Here is a 27,850-nt window from a genome sequence, read left to right as displayed (position 1 = left end):
GTTATTATGCTGAACAAAATGGCCTCATTACTGGCTGCCTTACGGCGCTATTGAGGTAGTACCTTGAAGTCCGTAACATGCGTTCACTGTTTCTCTTCTCTTTGTCATGGGTGTTCTTGCGACCTTTAAAAACAAATAATGCTGCTACGAGAACTGTATATGTGCAGTAACAGAGTCTTTTAGAGCTTAAGTGTAACATGAAAAAAACATTAACAAGTAAGCGCTTTACAGAGGCTTTTATTGTATGGTGGAAACAATGCAGGAAGCAATAAAGTTTTTCACCAGATGCGAGAGGAGCTAGGCCAGGACCACGCGTCAGGAGCAGTTTCCTTTTCGTTCAAGCGTCCAATTCTTTGAGACCAGCGTAAAAGCATGTCTGCAAAAAAATAAAAAATGACGCAAAGTATTGCTCATTCTAACACCTCAATGTTATTTCCTTGTTTTATTATTTTTTGCAGGCCACGTGACCGGAGCAGCCACACGGTGGATCGAATCTTAGCTGGGAGAACCAGATTTAAATAATTACATCAGGGCAGACTTTCCTGAGCCTGCCTGTGTGTTGCCACGTAATCCAGCCTTAGAGGCCATCTATGAGCAATATATACGTTACCACACGAATAGAGCACGTTACGATGCTGAACCCTGTATACAGCGCATACTGGTCGTGGCAGGATGGCATTAGGCGTCGTGTGGGACTTGGTTTTGGAAATCTCGTCGTGGAAAAATACAGTAAATTATTCCATCCTCGCGACAGTTATTTGAAGTGTTGGAGAAGTAAAAAGTATATATTTCTTTGCTTCGAATAATCTTCAATACAGGCTGTAATTGCATTCAATAGCTGAATACGATGTTATTCATTTCGCCGAGAAAATTAGATCATTGCGCATACGTGAATTTTATCGAGTATTAGACCTAAAACGCTGACATTCGCAATTTACGCTTCATGGTGTTTTTTTTTTTTTACGATATTCTTACCTTGACTGCGTCGTAGGCAACGGTTTCTTTGTCACTGAGCCCTGCCGTTTCCTGTAGTAACAAAATAAAGAGAAAAGTATAAGCTTGCACAATTATTTTGAAACTAACTCAGGTGCGATGGTTACTGTACAGGTTATGACAACATCCAAGCAGCTTTAGCGCTAAATCTCCCCTACAGCATGAACGATAGCACAGAACCGGGAGTGTGATTTGCAGCTGTACCTGCAAGCACAGCAATGCACTGTTTAGCCGCAGCCATGTGCTATTCGATACGGAAATTTGGTTTCGAGCACACCTCTCATGTGCCCTTTCGGCGGTTGAGATTCGTCGCCATTGCCGCCATTGCCGGTGCACCCCAGCGAAAAAGAGCCACACGCCATGAGAGTCTTGAGCCAGAGAATACATACATACATACATACATACATACATACATACATACATACATACATACATACATACATACATACATACATACATACATACATACATACATACATACATACATACATACATACATACATACATACATACATACATACATACATACATACATACATACATACATACATACATACATACATACATACATACATACATACATGCATACATAAATACATACATACATACATACATACATACATACATACATACATACATACATACATACATACATGCATGCATGCATGCATGCATACATACATACATACATACATACATACATACATACATACATACATACATACATACATACATACATACATACATACATACATACATACATACATACATACATACATACATACATACATACATACATACATACATACATACATACATACATACATACATACATACATACATACATACATACATACATACATACATACATACATGCATGCATGCATGCATGCATGCATGCAACACACATACAAGCAACTTTCAACTCAATGTCGCAAAAAGGCTTAAATAGCTGCGCTCAAAGTTCTCATTCGTGAGTATCGTAATCGCCCTTGAAATTTTTGTGTACGCCTCTTTACGATTGCTCCTTATTATTTTCTAAGTGCTACTAATCTGCTCCGTCCGTTTCGTGCCTCTGGAAATCATGGCGCATCGTACATTAGGTTCCGGCTCCTAGTTAATTTTGCGACATGTACCAACAACATGAACGTCAATCTACCCCAGTGCTTTTGCATATCGTCAGGAAATTAGTTTTTGTCATTGAGGAAAACGACTTCTTTGTCATCGACACTACTTAAGACTCACGTAATTATGAACATCATTCTTAGTTACACTTGCGGGGTTCAGTGTTTTACATTAGTCATAAAAAATCCTTCAATAACATACACATCACGTCTCAATAATGAATCAATAACAATTTTTGATGCTGCGTGTCGGCTGATGACCACCGTTTTAGACAACACATAATTATTTTTGCTTTTGCATTTCTCCTCTTTGATCCCGCGCCATCGCACTCTGCGCTTGAATGACAAAGCCTCTAAGCCACTACTAAGTACCTATATATTGTGTACGGCGGTTACTTGTGAAGAGGCGTGGTGGAGTGAGAGAGCCGTGGATTCGAGCGGGGGTTTAACAATCATAGTGAATGTAAAGCGGCCTTTATCCTGTTTCACGAAACCGGTGAGCATTCTTAGTCTCTCTAGACACCTCGAAGCAGTAATGGGTAGTCGCTGCATGTCTTTAAGCACTGAGTACTGACGGTATTGCCTGTCATTTTCTCGCTATTTTATTTTCTTTTCTTTACCATATAATCCAATCAATACAAATTTGCTGCAACTTGGCCGGATTTGCTTAAACACATTGGGCTAGCACGCTATTAATGATAGGGTAAATGATGTAATCTGTACTGACTACGTACGCTATTTGGATTCTGGTCCAATGCTTACTGGAATCCCAGAATGGGAACTTCATTTAAAATGAGGCATTAATTATGCCTTAGCATTTACCAAAGCGCAGTCATACGGCTAGAAAAGAAGGCTCTAAAGTTTCCATCGAAATATTTTAGTTGAATAAAGAATCGAATCGTCCTGGTCCGGACTTCCAACCTCAGAACGCCACCTGACCGAGGTAATTGATCCACAAATACGGCAAAACGAGAGCACACTAATCAACACCTCGAGGTGAGAACGGTGGCCATGAGCATTGAGGTCATGGTCATATACCGTCTTGGCTACTCGAACAAGTGGAATATTTTGCTCTGGTGAAGCAAACCGCCCACACCGGCTACTTGAGGGAAGTCCGGACCTCTGGTGACAAACCACGTTCAAGAACCTGGTATGCGAAGATTGTAAGAGTTGTTAATTTATGTGCTGATTCGTTTCCTAGCGCTGGCTATGGATTGCAGCTTAGTTTTTATTCAATGCTCTTTCGCCTTTTTAACTAGACGTTGCAGCTTCTTTTCTCTTGAATCACTTGGTTCATTACATGAGTAGTAACGGCACTTGTAAACTCAAATTTTTTGAAAGCCTGTCGAATTAAGCGTGCAACAGCTTAAAGGTGTTCATTATTTATCCATAGAATCATTCATGAGTGCAGAAACAAAGTACAAAGGAAAAGGAGGGAAGTCTAGAAGTGATCTGTTAAACAAGACGACAAATTTAATTGCCATAATTAAAATCAACGTTATTATCTCTCCTGTAAAAGGCCAGCATGATTAGTGCGATTTGTTAAATCTCGTCAGAGAAACATTGGCGAATGCACCTGACATACTTCCAACGCGGTGTTTATCCAAGAAGGCACATTTCCAATACAACAAATCTTTGCAAATTAAATTCGGCAGCTTTACATCTATGCTTTGCTTTAAATACTGTGCGATATTTCTTTTGGATGCAGCTGTTACATACATGCAATAAAAATAGCAAAAATGGGAACTCTGAATACTTTTGGGGATACTTAGTACGTTACGACCAGCTGGCTGCCTTTTGCTGGTATTCATGTATGTTTACTAATCAACGCTAGAGCGCCTCGGCAGTCCATCTTATGACGACGTTGATTATGATAAGACCATGTTGCCCGTCTGCCTACTTATTTTAAAATGGCTTAAATATTGAGGTAGGCTACATTCTACAAGGTAATTATTCATAGGCAAGACTAAGTAGTTATTTCTAATTGCTGAGGACGCGTACACTGCTGGCCGTGTGATAGGATAAGACAAAGATAAGCAGTGCACGGGAAATACCATAAGTTAAAACCATGGGTTATGCAAGATCACAGCCTCGAAAGGTCTCATTTGGTATGGCCACCTTACCTTCACACGTTTATCCGTTTCACGGAAGCATTTCTTCACCTGTAACAAAAGGAAGGTAATTTTTATTGACCCGGAAACAATATAAACAATCCACTAAATGTAGCCTCAACTGTTTCAACTAAGATAGTTGGGGGAACGTTCCCGTTTGTTTCGGTTTATAACCGAGGCAGCATTTGGAACCATAATACACGTAGTTCAAGTAAGCAAGAGCTGCCGGTACTGCAACAAGCGTTATACTCAAAAAAGGAAAATACACATAGGAATAAACGGGCAGAGATTATGAAACTTACAGCGAGCCATTTCTCGGCATGGTCCGGAATGTTGGTGTGCGTAGATGCGCACTTTGTCCCATCAGTTGCAACAGGAAGCACCATCTAAAAAAAAAGGAATTGCAAGAGGCATGCACATTTATATGTGTGTGTAGTATCACGAGAGTTATTTGTGTTGGTTCTGCGGCTAGTTGCAGGGTCTATGCACCATTGAGGGCCGTATTCAAGTATGATATGTGACAGCTTAGATGAGTGCTACATCTTCTTATTATAGTTCTACATATAAAGCAAATCAACAGCCACTCACACCAAGGAAAGCATAAGGAATTATTTTGTGCTCATTAACCTCAAATATAAAAGTGAACTAAATAAGGGTTCAGGGGGCGCCTCTGTTCGCAAGCTGAGCCAAAGTCTTGACAAGGGGACTTGTTTTCATCTGAACAAGTCTCCTTGTCGAAACTTTGCTCTGCTTGCGAACCGAGGTCCCCCTCAACCTTGCTCAGTTTTTTCATAATGGGCAGCCATCTTCTTCCTCTCGTTCGACCCTCCTTAACCTGAAATATCAATCTGACCATGAAGGTAAACGATTAAAAATACAAGAAAAAGCAACCACATACCGCCGATGGAATGCGAACCCAATACCTCCAATCTCAAGCCCACGGTAGCACAGGATGTCCAAGGTCCACCGTTATGGACGATGGTGGCGCTGGCGAACATTCTCAAGGATAGGTTATACGCAACACAAATACAGGTTAAGAAAGTGGAAGATTAGACAGTGAATAACACCGCATACAAAAATCAGAGGTCGCGTTATCGAATCCCACCGGCAGCTTGTGGTTGTTTCTTGCCCTACTTTGTAATCAATCGTCTCCGCGATTAAATATTCACATTGATCAACCTGAAAATAATAACTTATGCTATCCTTTACTTCAGTGACAAGTATGTCATTTATTACCTCGAAATTGTTGTCTAAAATATATCTGCACCAAACAACATCTCCTTCTAAAGTAGAAATAAAATAAGTTTTCTAGTTTTGGGAAAACTGTTCAGTTCATTTGTTTTAATAGACTGACAGCTTATTGTGGTGCAGTAAGGATAAATAAAACGATGGGGTCTTGACAAACGTTTCTAAAATAGTCACATGTTACACAGTAGCGCCTTGCAGAGTTGGTATGGAATCACAAAATTCAAAAGAGAAAATGTCTCTATTTGGATTGTAAATAAGCGAGATCGAACTCCGGAGAAAACAGGCAGTTATCAAGGACGCGGATCATATTCTTATCGTGGGTACACATGTTTTGTAGGGACCCAGCTACAGAAGATAAATGCTCTACAAGACCGAGAATTATTTCACGACCAGGCTCCAGCTGCTCAGACACTTCTCGAAAAAAGAAAGATAATGTCAATAGGACGGGGAAAAAAAAAATTAGATGGACGCTTAGTCTTCGCCGTAACGGTAGACGCCAAGCACATTTAACGCAGCCTTTTCATTCCGCGAATACTTTTATATTTTATTGCTTTCTTAAGTTTGTTTCTGGCAAACTAGCCTCCATTCTATCTCAAACTAGCCTTTAACTTGAATAGAAGGTGGATGCTAAATGGAAAGCTAAATTGTATGACGTTAACATGAATGCTGTACAAAGAACGGTTACATCACAGTTTTTATCATGGATCAAATGTGTATTTTTATCTCACCGTTTTTCTCTACTTGTATTATAGCGATGGTGACGGCTTTTGAGCCTAACGAGCTGTATGCGTCTTGCGTTGTGTGCACTAAATAAGCAAATAAATAAGCCTCGTCTTTTACCGCCCTCCGGATGGTGGCGCAGTGGTTACGGCGCTCGACTACTGTTCCCAAGGACGCGGGATCGAATCCCGGCCCCGGCGACCGCTTTTCGATGGAGGCGAAAAGCAAGGCGTCCGTGTGCTGTGCGATGTCAGTGCACGTTAAAGAACCCCAGGTGGTCGAAATTTCCGGAGTCCTTCACTACGGCGTCTCTCATAGCCTGAGTCGCTTTGGGACGTTAAACCCCACCAACCAACCAACCAACCAACCAACAAAATCCTCTGTCCTATAAAAGTCATTACTTTGAGACCAGTGAGGGTCTGACGTCCAAATAGGCCCTACGCACGATAGGGCCCACGCCCGTATCAGCCCACTGCGACGGCCAAACAAGACAGCCGCATCACCTTTTTCAAGAGGGCTGTCTCTTCTTCCGGATGCTTGGAGGTGCAGTCTTGAATGATCTTCAACCTCGAACGTATATGCTGGGCCATCTCTTCGCTGCCAGCATGATCGTGAACGGCCTTCTCAATGAGCTCCTTCACATCGGCCGCTGCAAAGCGGGTCAAGAGTTAGTTAGCAGTGATAGTTTTATTGCGTATCTTCTAACACCAGTATTCCATTACCAACGAAACACTTTATCAATGTTTATTACTCAACCACCCAGGTGCACCCAATCGACTCACTTGGTAGAATTTCTGCCGCCGTCTAGCTGTGTAACACGGCGTTTACTTGATTGCTTTGGTTTGTGAGGTTTGACGTCCCAAAGCAACTCAGGCTATTAGAGACGCCGTAGTGGAGGATTCCGGAAATTTCGACCATCTGGGGCTCTTTAACGTGCACTGACATCGCACAGCACACGGGCGCCTTGCTTTTCGCCTCCATGGAAAAGCTGCCGCCGAGGCCCGGATTCGATCCCGCGTCCTTGGGAACAGTAGTCGAGCGCCGTAACGACTCAACAAGATACTTTGTTGGGCGAGTGGGTAAACATTCATTGTACATGCATAGAGTATGGGTGTTTGTTTGAGACACCTATATGTCATGCCGCCGAAAATTCACTTTCGACTGGCTTGGGAAAAGTGGCGCTTCACTGGTTAGAAATTCTGAAGGAGTGCGCAAGCACGTTTTTCATTTTCCATAGATGTGTAATGCAGCATATGATTCGAGAGGCAGTCGAGGAGGCCCTTTTTATATATACATCTAGGCAGCTTGTGGTTCTTTGTGTTTACGCTATTCATAAAAATAGGTCCCCTCTCCTACTCGCCTTGAGCTAAAATTTTTTTAATGTCATTGTTCATTAGGCCCTCTTCATGGCCATTTGTTTGATGCCGCAAAGGCATCCTAAGGCAGATATTGATTGATATCCCCATATCCCCATAGTGCGTTACATCTGGCCTCAACTGGCAATAATACTGAATACTTATCGAATTTTTTTCCTCTGAGGAACATAATCTGGGGGAACAAGCGTATATTTCACAGCAGTGCTTGCGGATTTACTTGAACAAAGCGCATTGTAGTTCAATGATGCTCCACTTGATGTCAGTAACACAAGTGACTTTCGGCCATGCTGGCTTCCATAGCTGACAGCTTTTTTAGCCTTGCCACCCTTTTCAATGCACACAATAATTGGTATGGTCTTCGAGACCACAGTTTATACGCTTTTTCTCCGCGTGCTATATGCACGTATGGTAGTGGAAGCGCGACACTAATTGATATTTTAGCATACCCACCCAAAAATGTTTGGACAAGCACACTTTTCATCAGAAAGTTGCTTGTGAACGCAATCATTCTACGTATCATAAGGTAACAACGTAGTGATCAATATCTCTCCAGACCCTCACTAAGCACCTTCAAAGTTTCCTGCTATTGTCCCAAATGGTCACACCACTGGTCAAATATAATAGTCAGCTCCTCGGTTAGAGCTCAGGAAAACTTGTGTATCAAAATTTCACTTCACATCGGACCGTTAGACTACTTCCGTAAATATATTTTACACAGAACCTTACACTATTCTGTCCCTACCTCGAATTTAAGAGTGAGACTATTCCCGCAAATACCCCGCCGGGGTGGTGTGTTTGAGTCCTGGACTACTGGCCCAAGAATGCGGGATCGAATCCCGGTCTCAGTGGCCCCTTTTCGACGGAGGCGAAAAGCAAGGCGCCCGTGTGCTGTTCGATATCACTGCACGTTAAACAACTCCACGTGGTCAAAATTTCCGAAGACCTCCACTACGGCGTCTCTCATCGCCATAGTAGCTTTGGGACGTTAAACTCCAAAATCAAACCAAACCGAATTTCCGTAAATATGTTTCACGCAGAACCCTACAGTACTCCGCAGATGCCTCAAAATGAAACTGATGCCTAGAGAAGTTCGACTTAAGCCAGGGAATGTCGGCTATGTGATTGACCATGAGTCTCAACGCGTTAGAACAGACACGGTGAACAGCCAATTCCATGCCATTTTGCAGGTGACTTATGCTTCGAAATGGAAATGTACTAGAATTATTCAGCGAGCAATGCAGCTATACGGTGAAATATGGTATTGGAAACGCATTCTCATCGCCATATTTCCTAATACGATCCCTTTACGTTCTCTTCTTTACATGGTCACCGTATTTGAAAAGCCGGCCCTGGCACTCACCTTCATCGGCTGCGGCCAGGTAGGTGATGCTTGCACAAAGAAAAATGACGAAAATTCGTTTCATTTTGCGAGGTTCTAAACTCTGGTAAACAAAATGAGAGAAGTGCAAATTGCGTGCGTGGCGAGCAGATTTGAAACAGCCAAGACTGCGTAGTGGCGAATGGTGCAAGCCTCACAAGACTTTATATAGCTCCCCGGAAGCTGTCAAACCTTCAGTTTTGCGATAGTTACGCCCTCGGCAAACAGCCCGGCCATCTTCTAAACTCGTTTATAGCCTTACGCAAACGACGCTGTTGGCAAGGAAGTTTTCAGATATCAAAGTAGGGGAATGGAAAAGCTATTAGAATGCTTCCAAGGACTTTACTCGCGAAACTGAAAATGGGCGCTGCCAAGTTTCTTTCCTCTCGGACTGCCGTCGAAGGGTGGCTTAATTACATTGTTTCTTCTTCAAGACACGTACGTTCGGCTTGACGACAATATTAGCATAGATATCTTTTGACAAAAATGTTTACTGGCATGACGTACTCTCTATAGTGAGTGATAATATCTTAAAGCATCTATGCGTCAAAGCTAAATATTACACATGTGGCCCAGAAACGTATAACGACATTTCCAGCAAGAATACAACTGAACATTTTTAAAGATGTCAGTGTCTGTTCAAGCGTATCATTTAAGTAACCCATATTTTAGTTAACCCGAAATCTTGTGGTATGTTTTGCGTATGCCACTGCTGCGCTAAGGGTGCCCTAGTTGTCGTCCAAAAAGCGGCATAAAGTTTATAAATACCGTACAAATAACATTTACCAATTACATTTCGATGTTGTTAAGTTTTGATCATTATACTTCTTCGTGACTCACCTTTTTGTTTAAACTTTTTATACGCTTATTCAACGAAATGAAGTCCGACATTCGTAAAGAGCAGACGCGTGCCTGATGATTGTAAAAAATACACGGAAGGAAGGCATGAATAGCTAAAAGGAATTCAAAAGCACATGGTGTGCGCTACCAAACCAAAGTTTTTCTCTTTTTTTTTTTCAAGAAAACAAAAAGTGATAGTTTAGCCTACGTTTCCGATTTTTCTGCCTTGTTGGGTCAAGAGGTCAGTAAGCTTGAAGTCCTGCCCATCATAGCTTTTCTGAGTGCATTATTCTTCACAGTCAGCCCCTTTTTATCACTCAGTTTCCCTGCCCGGCCTCCTCACCCCAATAATAACACACCTTTAATGTGCCGCAGTGGTCTGCTCAATCCTGTCGATGTGCAAAGCGCCCCTTAAAGTTACATTGAAGCTTCACTATGAGCGGGCTAGTGGACAAACCCTTGTTATAGGAGATCGTATCAACAGAGCTATTAAGACTAACAGTGGTGCGTTCAGTTACCGAGGGACTAGAAAGCCCCGAAGCCACTTTACTGCAACGCGTTCGCACGGCAAAATCGCCCACAGCATTCAGCAAACACGCAATGTTGCTTATCGCACTAGAGGTATCGATGGCATTGCTGCTTGGGGTACTGAACCACGGACGCAGTCAGGACGTCCAGGCCCTTGTGTCGGGATTACGTATTAAATCCGCTGTCGTGCCTTACCATGCAGCTTGCTTTGGTGCCTTTGATTTGTTGCAAGGTAACCCGCGATATTTATGTCCTCTGCTATGCTTGTTGGTCATGCGCCAGCAAAGTGTACCGAGTTTATTCTCATCATGTCTTCTTCATATTCACACAAGCTTTTTTTTTATACTTGTGGGTTTTACACTTTGTCATTATTTGCACCAAGAGAAATTTCCACTTGCTAGTTTTGCAGTCGTGCAGTTAGGCATTTAGCAAAAGCATGTAATATGTGCCACGAGTCCATACTCCTAATAGTATTATTTTTACTATATGCGCCATATACCTAGAGCGCCGAGCTGGATTCGTATCTCCATATATTATACTCTTAACGAGAAAGATGCACAAATATTGTATTACGATGTGAATCTAGAATGCACTACATACGTATATAAAAGCATCCAGAATGGCAGGTTAGCTCATACGGCGCCTGAAAGGCATCCATTCTAAACAGGATTGCTACACACAAATTATGAATGCCTAAATTTGCCTTTCTCTTCACTAAACTCTCTAAAACTATGTAACGTCGTTTTGTAGCTGATAATAGGCTGTAGTTCGCATGATTATTATATTATTTTCGTGATTATAATCTCGAGTTTTCAGCCTTCCAATAGCACTACCATTTTCACTTTTGTATTTCAAGTTTACCACAACAATTAAACTTTGGGACATTTTTGTTTTACCCAGTTGCTTTGTTTTTGAACGCAACAGCGCTAGTTTTGTGGTACTGAAACTGAGAAACAGGATGAAATGTGCTACCGTCGAATAAATTGTTTATTGTATGCCCAGTCCAATGCCTGGTAGGCAATGAATGCCTCCAATACTTTCAAGCATTCCCAACACAAGACCAGGCAGATGGACAATGTGGTTGTGTTCTTTGCTTTTACTCAAGGCTTCAGATCCGGAAGGTTAGTCACAAAACAGGCCTGGAAAGAGGCAAAAGAAGAAAAACCACACATCTTAGATAGCATGCACCACATGTACTAAAGAGTGGTACGACCAGTTGGCTGATGGTGAGTCCACTCATGTTATTTCATTAGTTCATTAATATAGCACTGTCAACCCGACACAATTTGATAAGTGGGGTTAAAATACGTACCGCGAATACATTCTTTGCCACACGAAATTAGATTGAGTAGTACTGTACGGCCTTTTTTATATGAACCTTGGCGAAGACGGCGTCGTATCTTTGATAACCTCTTTTTAAAGTGAACTTCAAAATCAGTATATTCTTTTCTATAGAAGTTCCCTCCGCGAGGTTGCAGAAAAGAGGACTTGTGTTAATTGACTGAATCACGCAACGGATACTTTTTCTGGGTGATTGCTTTTCTCGTTAGGGATCGATTCAATCGTTTAGATACTACGAATCCACAATGCCTGGCCAACGTTGCAGATTGCAGAGCTGCGGTAAAGCACTTGGGCCCCGCAAATTTCGGTTTCAAGAGTAGAAACGATTGTGTAGACGGGCGAAGTTCTCATCGCGCATTTACTTTAGGTTCACCTTTACCCAACTTGATCCTTCGAGCCTGGATGAAAAAAAAAAATAAATAAAAGAGAGCACCAAGGGTAAAGTGCCTGACCCTCACTCCCAAGTACTAGACTCGCTTCTCGGAGCTGCTCTCATTGACCTAGTTTTATTTTTGAGCTGAAATGATTGCCTCTTTGGTTCGGTCGATCATTTTTTACCTGTTCATGCTGTTAAATGTCTTTCGGGATTTCTCACTCATAGGCGCCGACAACGGCACCTGGTTTTCTGCGCAACGGTACAGTTAATGCCTACGCATTGAAATCCTTGCCGTCTCTGACCCAAGGGGTCCTTTGTGCGCACGCACATGCTACACTAACATGCTTACCTTGATTTCGTCGTAGGCAATATTTTCTTTTTCTGTGAGTGCTGCCGCTTCCTGCAGGGACAAGATAAAGAAATTAGCTCTTTCGAGTGCATCCGATGGACGAAAAGAAATTAATTACGAACGACATTGTCCTGGGGAACGGAAACATCGAACGAATATACGTTGTACTAAATCTCCTTCACGGCGGGGTTGAGAGCCTGGAGTCGAGTGTGTCGGAAATATTCTCACTTGGTCATTTACAGAGCTCTCAATAGCCGAGACTATGTGCTGGATTGTCAAAAACATTTTGTTGTACAATTCGTTTAGCCTGGTTTTCTAAGTTGTATGCCTTGCATAAATTTCTTGAGCCGCAGAATTTTTTTGCCATTCGCTACTAATTACTGCCATGGAATTTCGAGAAACACGTAGTGGAAATCGGTGTCCTTAATTCATTCTATACAGTCATTTCATAGCATGCTGAATGCTTTCAGAGGACAGCCTTCAGAGATAATGATCAACATGCATGATTCGAACATCGGCGCAATGTGGTCAGATTTTTTTTTTTTTTCCTTGCGCTTGGCAAGTGCTTAAGGTTCTCAATCACATAGGTGGCGAGAACAATCGCTCCAACACTGTTTCGATAGAGGCTTGCTTTCTGTTCGGTATTAACGAGTGATATTATTGCAAATAGTCCACCAATATTTATCATTGACGAATTCATCGCTATTTTTTCACTGGTAACGCTTGAGAAAGCGCAGATTGGAAGCGTACAGCGAATGTAAACAAGACAAGCAGAGTATCTCAGCTTTCAATAAAGCGCTGAGTACCGATCAACAAAAGAAAAATATTCAGGCGCTACAGCTGTCCTACCTTCACTGGTTTCGATGCCTCCCTGAAGCATTGCTTCTCCTGAAAAAGAAGAAACAGAAAGAGACGTCCATATAAACGCCAGGAATAATGATCATAATTAGTTAATCCGAAAAGAGATTTTTGTTAAAATAAGTAATGTACTTGTACGGACATACGTAAATGGAGCATGACTTTTTGTTCAAATTAAAATTATGCCTTCTACACTGGAGATAAGAAAACAATATTCTACAAGTCAAAGGGCACTGGCACCCACTACCGGTTCGCACATACCACGACTGCCAGTTTCAATTATGCAACGCATGAAAAATTTTACAAGCAGTTCTCCGTTTACTTTTGTCCGCAGAGGTACGCCCATGAGCCTGCCACTGTTTATATAAGGGTCCAATGTAGCATCTGCTCTGAGCGCCGCAGATGCGTTTCTTGCCCAGGCCTCACAAAAATTCTCGCTGAATTCGGGGACGAATAGAAACAACAATCAGGATGTCTAGTTAGGCTACTCATAGGAAGGTATATTTTAACGCGATGTCGTTAAGGGCCTAGTTATCCTGAAAATATAACATACACTGTCGCAAAAAAAAAAAAAATGCGCATAGCTGGGACAGTAGCTGACAGCTGACATGGCCGGGCCCATATTGGTCATAGGGTTGTGTGACGTCACGCGACCCCGTGACATTTTGTGTTTTGCAGGAGCTGCCAACCAGGGATCCTTAGACCAGATGAGAGGCTGGGGAAATCAAACCCTCCAGGCACCTTACATTCCGAGTAAGACATGCTACCCCTATTCTCCACGCAGGCACGTTCGTATGGGTTAGTTAGAGGGAGATTTATGTCTATGTCGAGCGGTCTTCGACAAACTTTGATTTCTTAAGACATTGTGCTAACAATTTTTCCGAGATAATAGAGACCTAAGTTCAGAGATTAGCGAATAAGCGAGTAACCAACTACATGTACACGAACGCGAATCCGCAAGCTGAACCGTGGACAGGAGTCTTGAACGCTGTCACACCGTACCCTTAAATGCGAAGTTTAAGGGTCCCTTCCATTTTTTTTTCTTGTTTAATAAAAATACACAACCGATACGGCATGATACTTACTGCCAGCTCTCTTTCAGCGGGGTCCGAAATGTCGGCCTTCGTAGCTGCACATTTAGTTCCTTCGGTGGCCACGGGAAGAGTGATCTGAAAAAAAAAAAAAAAAAATTCCAAGATGAGTACATTACCCGTGAGATGCTGCAGAGTGTTCTTTGCCATTTAGCTGAGTGGCGGTATTTTTATACCAAACTCGAGTTTTGGAAATCGATCCGGCGTAAGCCTTCCTGTTCGGCTGACGCTGAAGTACCAAGGAGGCGGATGCCGTGCTAAGGTTTCTTTGATAAACTAGAAATTCAAGCCCTTCAGGCTTCGAATGCAACCGAAGCAGTATAAATAGCAAATATGTGCATTATGTGCACACAGTTCATTCTGCCTCGCTGACATGAATACATTGCACCACGATCAAAAGGGTATCTGGTCAACTACTCTCTCTCTCTCTACGGTCCCTTATGCAGTGGTGTTACAGAAGAAAACGTTGGAAAATGTCATTGAACCACTTTACCTTTTTTAACAAAGATATCCCTTCCTCCGACTGCTTGGAGGCGCAGTCTATGAGTACCTTGGTCTTCGACAATATCTTCTCTGCCAGCTCATCGCTCCCAGCGTTTTCACGAACGGCTTTTTCGATGAGCTCCCTCACCTCGTCCACTGCGAAAAGGGTCAGGGTTAACCCCCTCCGACGTACAGCCAGGTTTCCACAACAATCCTGGACAAGCGACGTTCAACACAAGGGCAATGCCCCTTGAACGTTGCCAGCCGAGCTCAAGATTTAAGTTTAGTTCAAAGCGGAGTTTAGGAAGAAAATCGAAATTGTTATTTATTTATTTATTTATTTTTATTATTTATTTGTAATTATTTTATTTATACGAAAGAAAAAGCAAACAGAAGCATGCACGGTAACTTTACAAATAAAAAATTCTCGAACCTTACCACTTGAATGCGGTTACTTTCTAACAATATAGCAAATGAAATGAAAAATCCACTCTAACACTCAAATATTAATAATATGCCAAGTATGGTTCTCTCCCTGGCCTGATCATAGCTATATTTAAGATGAGTAGGGACTTTGCGGAAACAGTGAATACGCTTTCTATTCCCCGTTATCACATTCAATGGCCATAAGACGTCCTAGGTGTCTTATAAAGGCCAATCACCTCAACGGTGGTCGCAGACAAGACAACAGGTGTTTGAATTGTACTTTGTAACAGGTGTCACCTACCGGCAAAAGAAAAAACATAGTATGGTATATTTATTTGTTTGTATAAGATAATATATAAATTGAATTGGGGGGGGGGGGGGATTTTTACCATGTCGTCAAGTGAAACCAAATTGGTGCGGGTTAATGTGAGCGGTGACCAACATTGTTTACACGTATATGTATAATATGCGCTGCAACATACAGAGGGAAGCGTTCGGGCTCAAACCGAACGTAACACTGGAGGAGCTATCAAAAAGGTTAAAGCCACGGAGATTCACACTGACTTGGGACATCATTGTAAAAACAACGTTAATATAAATAAAACAAATCCATTAAATAGTAATTCAATACTACACTTGTTTTCATTCTTTTCTCGCGCTTCATCTCTAAAAAACAATTTCCTGCTCATGGCATCAGCAATCAATTGAGAAAATAGGCTCGAAAGGACAGGAGTTTCATAGTCGAATGGGTGCGTCCTCCATGAAGCACTAGAGTTTAGAAATGAAGTGCGGGATACATACTGGAAAGTTAAGCGAAGCGAAACCAAAGTGGGAGCGACAGCTTTACCGCACCTCGGAGTTCACTACGGCGTCTCTCATAGTCTGAGTCACTTTAGGACGTTAAACCTCATAAACCAAACCAAACCAAACCTATTCCTCACATTAATGAAACCGCCACAGACAGACACACACGCGCAAAGTCCGCCTTGATCCTTGGTTGCGTGGGATTTCACTGTTCGTTTTTAAAGCCGAGGGGTGAGATGCTCGCTACAACTAGTGACGCTCACGCCTGGTTGGCCCAATTACCAACTGGTAAAGACAGGCTGAAGAAACATGTGAATTTTTATAGACGAAGCGAGTTCATAGAGCGTGTTTAATTATTACAATTACTGGCCTTGCTACACTTGCTGCGTCTTCACTTTAAAGCCCGATGCGATTAAAAAAAATTTAACAATTTACACTGCCGGCCGTGTGGCATACCTTCATAGCACAGTATCGATCTCAATGTGTCTAGAGCGTCTCTCTGATGCACCCGTTGGGCGATTAAGTCACGTCGCCATTTTGGTAGTAACCCAGCGAAATGAAGACAAGAGGCTAAGATGATTTCCAAGAAGAAGAGAAAGAAGAACCACGAGCTCAACACCTCTCGCTCGTGGCTATTCTTCCTCTTCTTCTGAGAAATTCTTTTTGGCTCGTGAGAAAAGTAAAGAGTGCAACTTCACGTAAAAAAAGCATCCCTCAGATTCGTTTCCTCAACATATCGCAAAAACGCCTAAATAACCGTGCTCAAATATCGGATTATGAAATATCGCAATCGTGCTTAGAATTTTTGTCACAAAAGAGTCACCAGTCTGCTCATAACGATATTTATCACAAAACTACGCTACTTGTGCTGCCCTCCGCCGTTCTGCTCATCCCAAGGGCGCGAGTTCGGCCCCGGCCTGGGCGGCTGCGTTTCGGTGGCGGTGAAAAGCAAGGCACCCGTGTGCTGCTTGATGCCATTGCCCGTTCAATAACAGCAGCTGGCAGAAATTTGCAGCGCCCCCCCTCCAATATGCGACCATTCATATGATCAGTTGCTTTGAGGCGTTGAGCCATTAATAACTAAACTAAGCTGCTTGCGTCAAGTCAGTGCTCACTAGAGGACCTATGCTGTAAACATAAATAGGAAATCCCCGTATTTCGACCTCATTCTTTAAGTGTATACGTATTTGTTCACATCCTTTACGAATCGTAACACATAACCTCCGCAGTTCGCTCTTTTCTGTGAGACTCGACAAAATGCGTTTGGTTTCGCCTGTCAAAACTTAAAGAAAGTCACTAGGAAAAAAATGAATAATTAAAAGAACCGCTCAAGGCATTGCTCAATTCAGCGAGGAAATATCTAAGACGACGCTTACGCATCGTCTTAAGAGCAAACGATATAGGTCTTTTGGTTGGTTGGTTGGTTGGTTGGTTGGTTGGTTCATAGGAAGGGAAAGGCGCAGTATCTGTCACACTTGCTCTGTGGACACCTGAACCGCGCCGTAAGGGAAGGGATGAAGGTGGGAGTGAAAGTGGATAGAGAGAAAGGGGAGCCGTAGTGGAGGGCTACGGAGTAATTTCGACCACCTGGGGATCTTTGACGTGCGCTGACATCGCACAGCACACGGACGCCAAGTCGTTTCGCCTCCATCGAAACGCAGCCGCCGTGGTCGGGTTCGAACCCGGGGACTCCGGCACAGTAGTCCGGCGTCTTACCACTGCACCACCCCGGCGGGGCGTCTTTTCACACGCATTTTGATTCCTGGCACTGAGAGATCCTGCAGAGTTTGGCGAAGTATCAAACCTCTTTATTTCGTTTGGATTTTAGGGAAAGGAAGGCGTAGTATCTATCTCCTTTCTCTCGGTCGATGTCTACACTTACAATTAACGGCATACAATCGCAAGTATGTATTCCTGTCGCAGAATATAACCTCCAACTTGACTATCAGATGGTTACCAAATAGTAAGTGAAATGTATGACACCACTCTCGGCGCTGCCTGAAGAACGTTTGCGTCACAGTTTTAATTAGACATTCCGTGCGTTTTTTGCGTTTTTTTTTTTGTGTCCGCTTTCCTCAATTCTTGGTTACGGCGACGGCGACGCCTTTTCGACCTTAACCAGCTGTTTTCGCTATCGCGTAAAAACCAGTGCGCGATCACTAATGGCAGGAGCCGCCGTATAAGAAATGAGACTTCTTTTTACGAGCGACGCCCTTTGGGTGTTCCTAAGCCTTCCGAAGTCAGACCTTTCAAGGAGGACCAGCTCGTTTGCAATTATTGCGTTCATGTAGCGCTTTCAGGTAAGTAGAGTAGTAGCAGATATGCGCGTGGTGCCATGAAATAAATATTGCATATGTTAGTCAGGTGGATATGATAACCAGATTGGCATTGCTTTCGGCATTACTCTGCAAACCGCCAATATTCAAACTCAGACCTTTAAATAACAAAGCCTTAATACTCTGAGCAAAATGCTACAAAAAACTTTAGAATGCTCACATATATGTTTCCTTTTCTACATCGACTTTTCCACCTTTCACTTAGTGTTCGACTTACGGGGACAGCCCGTTCGAAATATTCGCTATAAACGGACTCTTACCTTCATCTGCTGTGACGAGGCACGCGAGGGTAAGACATAAGCACAAGCAGAAAATCTTTTGCATTTTAGTGGCCTTGAAGTCAGATATGAGACAAACAATATCCAAGTTGCACGTGAACTCAGCAAGCGACGGGAGGACTGTCACCGATGAGATGAGCAGGGAGCATCCGAAAGGCTTTTATACATAGCCCCTCGCTGATCGCTAGGTAGGCCTTCGCCTTGATGACGGCGCTGCCCTCGACACATAACGTGGCAGCCTTCTAAACTTGTTTGTAACGTGGCGCGAGCGACACTCTCCGCAAGGAAGTTTTCAGAAATCAGGGGGAAAGAAAAGACCATTAGAATGCCCCCAAGGACACAATTCGTGCGGAGAAAAATAGCCTCCGCCTTCATTCTGTTTTTATTGTATTGCCGCTGAAGGCGAACAATGTGATCATTCTACTCTAAAGGAAAGAAGCACGCGGCGTGGAGACTATCTCCGTAAATAACTTCCTCACACGTAAAGAGTGTCGCGTAAATGCTTCGCTTTTTATGGGCAAATAGTTATTGCGTGAAAATAATATATGTGCGCTGATTTTCAAACTATCATGAATTCTAGTTCTGAAATTTCGCCTCTCTAGTTAAACGGTCTATATGGACGGCGTTGTGCAATCGTGCGAAATTCGAGGCAGAGTGATATGTGAGAAATATGCAGAGATTCGTAAGGTTTCGTTTTGTATTCCTTGTATTAAAGCTCGTATATATTTCATGTGATCATGTTGGTTTTAGGAAAAACCACATGGAAATCTAATTGATTACGAGCTTTATCGTATAGATCGTTTTCAAAAGGATACAGGTGTATTTTGTGTATTTTTAGATTTGCACGATCGAAAATGTTCAAGCGAAAATTCACCTTCTCCGCCGCAAATTTTACTGTAGAATCTGTGGATTTATTACGCCGGTGGTGGCTACTCGGTTATTTGTCTGCAAACATTAAGCAATGCGAAAAATGTGCGCGACGAAGAAAGGTAGAGAGCACAGAGAAAGCACTGACTACCTACTGGTTTACAGAAGTAAGCTGTCCGCAGTCAACATCAAAGCGCGCATCAAATGTTCAGATTTAGTTTCAATACCTGAAGGCTGAACAATGAACTGAAAGAAAAATTATACGATAACTACAGTTTTGCCACGCGTACATGACAGGATACTATGCATAAAAGGTACTGATGGCTCACTGCTTAAGGGCAAAATTAATTTGCTCATAACAGATCACACGAAACGGGAGTGAAAACGTTATCGCAAAATTAGCAGCAGGGGCAAAATTTCAACTTAAATCGAAACATTGAAACCATGAAAAACCCGCGGGTGCCACAAGGAAAACGCAAAGGCACACGCATCAATCTTGTTGTTCCAAGAGAGTATGCGTTAGCATCAGTTCTCGCGGACGGAGCACCCACTACTGCCTGTGTGTAGGGTTTGTACCATGGAAACGGGTGACATGACCGTGGCCGTCAATCAGAGTGAGATATGCCGCATCCCCTCCTCACAATTCCCCAGCCGGTATCCGTCGCTTCCATTAGCAACCTTCCTTCTTCCTTGCTTGGTCCTCTTAAACGCTTCCCTCTGTTTCCTTTGTCACCTGCCAACCGAAGCTTCAGAGTGAAGGACGCATGGATATATCTTCTAACAGGGTTGCCAACGTATTAAAAGCAATCCAGAAGACAAGTACGATGATGAAAAGCAAGGACGTCAAAATTTAAAACCTTTCAGTGCGACCATTTCGCCCTCCCATTGTGATATTGAAGACGTGGCAAAGCGCCGGTTATCGGCCTCAGGAATAAGTTTTGCTTCAGAAATCTCATTCTCACATTTATTTTTTATGCCTGCCTTTTTCTCATACTCTTGAAGGACGGTTAACGTCCGAATTCACATTGAGAAACCTGGTCGTATTTAAACAAGGTTGACGACTGGGCAAGTTGGTAAGGGTTCATATTTAACCAGCCAAAGGACGAGACAAAGGAAAGAAGAGGACAGGACCAGCCTTGTCCTGTCCTCTTCTTCCCTGTGTCTCGTCCTTTGGCTGGTTAAACATGAACCGGTCGTATTTGCAATTTGATTTTTTGCAGTGGTGGTATTGGTTGCACAAATGTTTCGCAGTCTTGCTTTCTTTCAACGCACCTTCCAGTTTGATAAATGAACATGGAAAAAGTCACATGGCAATTGCCCCGCCATGGTGGATCAGCCCGGGTACTGAACAAGAGTAGCCGGGTTCGACCCCGACCTCCGGGGGCTACGTACCGTTAGAAGAGATGCGGAGAGGCGTCCGTGAACTGCGCTATGTCAGTGCACGTTAACTGCTCCCAGGTGGTCGAAATTGCTCCGTAATCCCTGCACTACGGTGCCTCCTTCTCTCTTTCCAATTTCGCTCCCACCTTACTCCCTTCCCTTATGCGACGTTGAGGTGTCCATGGAAAAACATGCTGACGTTTACTGCGCCTTTCTTTTCCTTAAAAAAATTTTAGTGCATACATGGCCCCGCCGGAGTGTTGCAGTGGTAAGACGCCCGACTACTGTGCCGGAGTTCCCGGGTTCGAACCTGACCACGGCGGCTGCGTTTCCATGGAGGCGAAACGAAGAGGCGTCCGTGTGCTGTGCGATGTCAGCGCACGTTAAAGATCCCCAGGTGGTCGAAATTACTCCGTAGCCCTCCACTACGGCTCCCCTTTCTCTCTTTCCACTTTCACTCCAACCTTCCTCCCTTTCCTTACGGCGTGGTTCAGGTGTCCATAGAGCAAGTGCGACAGATACTGCGCCTTTCCCTTCCTGTGAACCAATTATATTATATAGTGCATACATGGGAATGAAAATTTCGCACAGAGCTGGTTGCGCATCTCGTTAATAGCCCAGAGAGTCTTTTCTTACGCTTGCCTCTGCAACGTGCTGCAGCAAACTATTTGATAGCTTTCACGGCGCAGAGAACGTATGTGTGTATTGTATCGCCCCTATTATTGTTATCAATTTACACGAAAGCTTGTGTTAGAGCTGGATATTGCTCATATGCTGGCGTTAGCCTCTGGAGCTGCGTTGTTTCTTTTGAGTTTCTTTTTCTTTTTTGTTTTTGCATTTGCAGGAACCTCTTTGAAACATTGGCGTTCACTTTAGCTGTATAGGCCCTTACTTTTAAACGCCTCACTTATGCCCCGAAACAGCGAGACAGTGCCGTGTGTATGTGATCGGCAGTGCCTCGGAGAGCATTTTTTAAAACTGAAATGGTATAAAGAAATACCCTAGGCGTCACTAAAGCCTTTGGCGCCCCTTTATTATTTTTAGACGTTTACGCGGTATCCCTAAGTACTGACGTGATACGATAAGTCTTAGACATTCTTGATAATTACTGGCCTTAATATTTTGGAAATTAGTCATATGCAGCGGTTGCGTAGAGGTAAAGCCTCAGCCTCGTGTAAAGAGTACCATGGTTGAAATTCCAGTGCCACGCCATTCTCCTCCATAATAAGGAAAACAATCCGTTCGTTGATAAAATTGTATAACAAGGCATGTATACAAACTGGTCCTGGTGACCGTAGCTGGCAAAACATCGCTCTCAAGAAAAGGTTTTCGCCGCCCTGGCACCCTAATTGGCAACCGTCCGCTACGTGAATACACCAATAAACCCTTGATCCTCAGTACTCACCAGTACTGAGTTGATTAGAGGAGTATGGGAGAGGCTTTTGCCCTGTAGTGGGTATAGTCCGGCTGATGATTACGATGATGATGATGATGATGCTCACCATCTGCAGAACACCACCATCTGCCTGCGAATGTGACTAGAATGTGTATCCACCTGGTTTAGTGGCCAACTTCACGCCTTCCGCAGATCTGCTAAGACGGGAAGCGGCCACTATTTTACCGTTAACAGGCGGTCGCATAAGGCAGCTAAGCTGTCGACATCAGCGGACAGTTCTTACTTGTGTGAAGGTACCTGCAAGGTTCAAGACCCAAGGCTCAGTGGTTCAATTCCGCTTAACCGCATTTTTCAACTCAGCGGAAGTGCTTTTCTTTCTCCGGGAGCACTTCGTGATATCGTTTGGCTCAGCTTGCGACCTTGTGATACCGTCACAATACACTGCAGAACCCTGCCATATCCCCGGACAACTGCAACCTGCGAGGCCACCTGTCTACGCAGGTACGAAACACTCTGATTGGGCGAGCGGTTGATGTAGTCACAAGGTCGCATGACTTGGCCGATCTCTTATCAGTTGGCGGAGCGTGAGCGACTGCAAGAGACTAAAGGGCCTGTCTCGACTTATCAAGAAATTTCCGACAAAAATAAAGGAGGCTGTAAAGGTCGCTTCTAACATATTCGTATGTATAAAAAGCGCGGCATCAGAGATAAAAACGACATCCTGACAACCTCTGCTTGAGATCTCGTACCCCGACAATATTTTGTAAAACTTAAAAAAAATGTATACATAGCGGATGTGTACTTCTCTGCACCTTGCGTATGCCCTAGCCTTCGTGCGCTGACAGCGTAATAAAAGCAATGGAACAGCAATCAGCCCTATACGTAAGAAATGCTACGTCCCCAACTTGCTGCTTCTGCCATTAATAACCGTAATTATGCGAAATAATAGTAAAACCATGGCCAACACGACAACATCCAGAGGCGACTGGTACTGCTTTGGGAGTGGACGGAATGTCAGTGTTTATTCTGAGTGAGGTATATTGGTGATTTACCTCCGTGGCTTGTGAAAGATTCTGGGTCTTCCACTACGCGTTCCCTCCATTCAAGTCCTCGCTTTCCTCGTCTCGTCAGGGTAGCGTCGCACGTTTCCTTTTTCGCAACACTAACCTGAACAGGTTAGTCTGGATAGCTTTACTCGTGCCCAAGTGCGCACGTTATTCCAGTCTCTCCAGCTTCTACACCATTCCCAGCGAGGCCGGCGTAACAGTTCCGGTCATTTTACTTAAGCTGTCTGTATATAGCCACGAGGAAGGCAAGGCATGTCATCTACAGCAATAAATCGCAGAATAGGCCCCGCCCTCTCATTTATGATGGGCGTACGCTCGGCGATATAAACAAAACGTGCTTCGTCTTTTCTTACGGTCGGGGCCAAATTATAGCCACAAAATTTCTTAGCCTTGACCATGCAGGTTCATCAAGGCCGATTTCACGCTGCCTTCGCTTTGTATTTCATGCAAAAAGCACCTAACTTTTGTGGAACGATTATTACCTCATGCAATATTTTTTACGCGACCTCGGCGACCGCTTTTCGATGGAGGCGAAACGCTAGGCGCTCGTGTGCTGTGCGATGTCAGTGCACGGTAAAGAACCGCAGGTGGTCGAAAGTTCCGGAGTCCTCCTCTACGGCGTCTCTCATAGCCTGAGCCGCTTCGGGACGTTAAACGCCAAAACCAAACCAAACCAAACCAAATTGTTAGCGATATTTTAGTGATGCTATAGGTCAATATATGTCATCAGCGTGAAAATAGTGACGAGCATTTTGACTTTCGGCGTCCCTCAGTGCTCTTGGTGCTGTGCCGCCACCTAGCCTTTGTATAGTTTTTGTGGATGCAGTTATCCGCACAACGTTCCTATTAGTTCCTGTCTACGATATCGCCACTGCCATGTGAGATTATTAGCGAAGCTGAAGTGTTTCGACCAGCTCCCCCATGCGTGCGTCTCGTGTTGTCAAGGAAGATCCCCTTGTCGGACGCAAGCCAAATCGTTTTGTGGAAGTATTTTAAAGCCTGGAAAGCTGACGTACTTACCAAGTCTTCAAATGCGTGCCACTTGGCGCTGTTCATTATTATAAAATGTACGTTTCGTCTTGCGATTTTTTTTTTTCATTTCATAGTGAAAATGAAAATTGTGTTTTTCGCTACAAGGATACGTGCTTATAGTTATCACGTAAATATGAGTCTCTTAATGTGAAAACTCTACGACTGGATCTTCAGTAGGTCAATTACTCATATAAAGTGAAAAAAAAAGTTAGCACGAAAGAAAACTAGCAGGTAGCATACTGCTAGCGAAGCGTACAAGAAGGAGATGATATAGAGTGCGTCGCATATAACAGGCAGTCTAAACTGTCAGCAAGGCGGGAATAGCCACGGAAGTTTAAATTCGTTATTTAACGCTACAGCGTTAAATTTCCTTTTTCCAGAAAATCTGGATCGCCGTTGTCAGAGGCTGCGTCGACGTTCTCAATGAAATATCCCCGGCACATGCCTGTGGTAGGTGGTAGTTTTGAACCGACATGGTCGGGCACTGAAGAGTTGTAGGGTTGTGCCTCGTCACCTGACGAGGCACAAAGCGCCGCCATCACCACTTTCGACGATGGTGGCAATACTATAGGACCAAACAGTTGAATCGTCCAAGTCATGTTCAGAATATTTTTTGTAGCGGTAGCTTCAGTATGGTTCAGCGTAGCGCCGGTTTACACATTCGAGTGACCTGGACAGATACTGCGCCTTTCCTTTCTTATAAACTTATTTCCAATTGAAGCTCAATGTTCACAGCGCTAGGTAGAGCCAGTCTTCACATGGCACTAAATTTGATCTTCAAGTGACCTTGACCTGATGTGACCTTGACAATGATTCCGTGGTGTCCATCGGAAGCATACGGCGCCTTCCTTTCCTTCAAAAATTGTCAAGAGAAGGTACTTGTGGTCGCGGTGAGTGACTACAACAAAGACGCAAAGCGTGAAACATATTTCCTGCCAATGGCAAAAGAGAAGTTTTTGCTAGGCGTTGCACCACTACCAGCCAAAGACGATAACCGAATGGGGCGCCAGTTTAGACCTGGTTCTCCAACGAAAGATCATTAATTCGACAATGGAGATAAACAAGATAGAAACCAAGTCTCACTACTTCACGGACGATTGCAGCGTACTCATTGGCATAAATAAAGACAAAACTACCATTTGAACCAGTATCTCAGGTGTCATTGCAGCAGGTTCTACGACCGTCTGAGGCTGCGTCGTTCTGGTAGCGGCCGGAAGGGGTCTGAATTCAGTGAGGGGGAAAGGGGGGGGGGGGGGGGGGGGGGCTCTCTACGTAGTCGGCGGCCGAGGCGCTGATGTACCGCAGTAAGCTCCGTAGTGACAGGTAGGTTATGCAGGAGTGGAATCGTGCCCGGCACTGCCTCTACCAGATTTGTAACGTAACGTTACATAGAAGGCACATGGCACCGAGCAACACCAGCAACCAGTCAGGTGCGCACGAGAAGGGGCACAGTTTCACTTCGTCGTCTTTTGTCAATCGCCCGTGTCATTCTCCGTCCTCTTCTATGAATGGCACGTGTCAATATATATATATATATATATATATATATATATATATATATATATATATATATATATATATATATATACCGGGTGTCCCAGCTAGCTTGAACCAAGGGGTACAAAATAATATATTTGAGGTAGGTCAGTGAAACCAGTTGCATACAACTGCCAGCCTGTTTGCGCACTACAGGCATTTTTTTGTTTTGCAATTACTTAATTAGCTAATTATGTTAATTTCTCTAATTTATTAAATATCGACTTTAGGCCAAAAATGTGAATTGGAAAGTTGTAGTGCACCTTCAGAAACCCCCATTCCATTAATTGCGATAAAGAAAGTCTCACGTGTATCTTTTTTTCCGGGCTCAGAAGAAAGCCCGCGAAATACAAATAATACCACGCGACTAGTGCATTTGTGCGCCGCGATTGTGGTGCTCTCAGTCGTGGTTTGAGCGAATGAAATTAGCGAATGAAATTATATATATATATATATATATATATATATATATATATATATATATATATATATATATATATATATATATATATATATTACAAGGAATTAAATGTTTATAAAAACTTTGATACTCTGTTTTGGGCAGGTGAAAGGTTTTGTCTTCCATTTTTACAAAACTAAAAATATATCAGACGCCTTCAAACAAATTGATTGCCTTTATTGACCTAGACATTTCTAATATTAAAAAAAAAATACTTCACCTGACATGTTTTGTAGGCGAATTCGCGATATTTTTGCGAAGGTTAATTTTAAAGACAAATTAATGTTTTCTGGCAGTAAGTTCGCCGTTTGCGAGATAATTTTCAGAGCTGCAAAGTTTTTATCGTTTGAACATTGGTTCTTCTCATACAAGTTCGCTGTGTACAGAGAGGTATCCATAACAAATTAAAGACCAACAGGAAGAAAATAAAAGGAGCGACTTGCTTAACTACCACACATGGACACGTGCGCGAAGAGATGAGGATTTTTTTTGTTTGTTTTTACTTCCCAAAAGTAATATACATGTACAACCAGGTAGAAGCAAAGTTATTTCTTTATCTCCATTGGCTTACACTTTCGGCCCCGGTATTGTAGATACAATGCACGCCTAAAGAAACAAAAGAGAAAAATGGTTATACATCATCTAAAGGCGACAGTGAGAACGTTATACTTTCTAGCTAGTGAATAGTTTTTCGTTAAGCCCACAGCTTCCTGCTTTCTGCGTAAGGACAACAATGAACAAAAATTGAGTTTTTTGGAAAGTTATTTAGTGTTATCAAGAAGGCCCTCAGCGATCCAGATTATTTAGTTCTTCTATTAAACAAATGTTCCAGAAAAATAATATGACGTTATTAAGCAAAACGGTGACACAATGCCGTAGGCATTTTTTGTGACACGCAGAAAGAATTATCAGGCACTCTTGAAAATAATAAATTTCATTCGATAGCAAAGTTTCTCGCGCACTTTTCGGATAACACCTTTTCTCATCGCAACGCCCAGTTGGCGTCTAATATTGCGGCATCAGTGGTCCGGCTGCTCCGGTAAAGTCCAGTGCGCCTCTCTAGTGGCGAACTAATACGGATCACTATACTAACTAATACGTACCACTAATGTTTCATACCCTTATTCGCCCGCCACGGAAATTGCAAGTTTATACCTCAGCATTCTGAATTTTTCCGCTTCGGTAATTTAGAACCCAGAAAATTATTAAATTCGACACACACACGGCCGTGCTCTTTGAGAACTCGATAAAATATGAATGAACAGCGTTCGAGAGAAGAAAAGGGGCGTTAGCTTCTGAACATCGCTTCGCGAGAAACATTCCCTAAGCACTGAAAATTTACTTGTTTTATTTTAATTGCGTGATTAGGCGTAAACTGGAAAGCACTCCGGGTTGGTCATTCCACTGTCTCGTGTCAGAGTTTAGCATTGCTCTTGAAAAACTGACCCTGGG

At 43.2% G+C, this 27,850-nt stretch overlaps 2 protein-coding genes across 4 annotated transcripts in view; one reads left to right on the top strand and one right to left on the bottom strand.

Moving 5' to 3' along the window:
• Positions 1–226: 226 nt before the first annotated feature.
• Positions 227–9,076, bottom strand: LOC146178480 (uncharacterized). The gene is made up of 6 exons (XM_084579765.1): positions 8,933–9,076; positions 6,700–6,845; positions 4,531–4,614; positions 4,241–4,279; positions 976–1,026; positions 227–376 (listed from the first exon to the last, which is right to left on the bottom strand). The coding sequence occupies exons 1-6, from the start codon at positions 8,994–8,996 to the stop codon at positions 338–340; spliced, it is 423 nt and encodes a 140-aa protein (XP_084435891.1). The 5' UTR covers positions 8,997–9,076; the 3' UTR covers positions 227–337.
• LOC146178478 (uncharacterized) overlaps positions 2,473–27,850 on the top strand; it is a 49,713-nt gene continuing 24,335 nt past the window's right edge. The window contains exons 1-3 of one of the 3 annotated variants that reach the window (XM_084579766.1): positions 8,902–8,951; positions 11,424–11,544; positions 13,921–13,995. In XM_084579766.1, the coding sequence (XP_084435892.1) occupies positions 13,950–13,995 (46 nt within the window). In that variant the 5' untranslated portion in view covers positions 8,902–8,951; positions 11,424–11,544; positions 13,921–13,949. Of the gene's footprint in view, positions 2,534–8,901; positions 8,952–11,423; positions 11,545–13,920; positions 13,996–27,850 lie in introns of those variants that run through there. The other 2 variants (XM_084579767.1, XM_084579768.1) reach the window with 2 other exon arrangements.

Source organism: Amblyomma maculatum, chromosome 9, assembly GCF_055883805.1.
Source record: "Amblyomma maculatum isolate TAMU_Amacu chromosome 9, ASM5588380v1, whole genome shotgun sequence".
Classification (NCBI taxonomy): Eukaryota; Metazoa; Arthropoda; class Arachnida; order Ixodida; family Ixodidae; genus Amblyomma; species Amblyomma maculatum.
The sequence above is the reverse complement of the archived record's forward strand: the minus strand, read 5'-3'. Positions and strand labels throughout refer to the sequence as shown.

Coding starts and splice junctions, on each gene's coding strand:
- LOC146178480 (XM_084579765.1), bottom strand. CDS start 8,996: ATGAAACGAATTTTCGTCATTTTTCTTTGTGCAAGCATCACCTACCTG. Junction 4,615..6,699: donor AGACAGCCCTCTTGAAAAAG/GTGATGCGGCTG, acceptor CTTTTTTTTTAG/ATGGTGCTTCCTGTTGCAAC. Junction 377..975: donor TTGCCTACGACGCAGTCAAG/GTAAGAATATCG, acceptor ATTTTTTTGCAG/ACATGCTTTTACGCTGGTCT.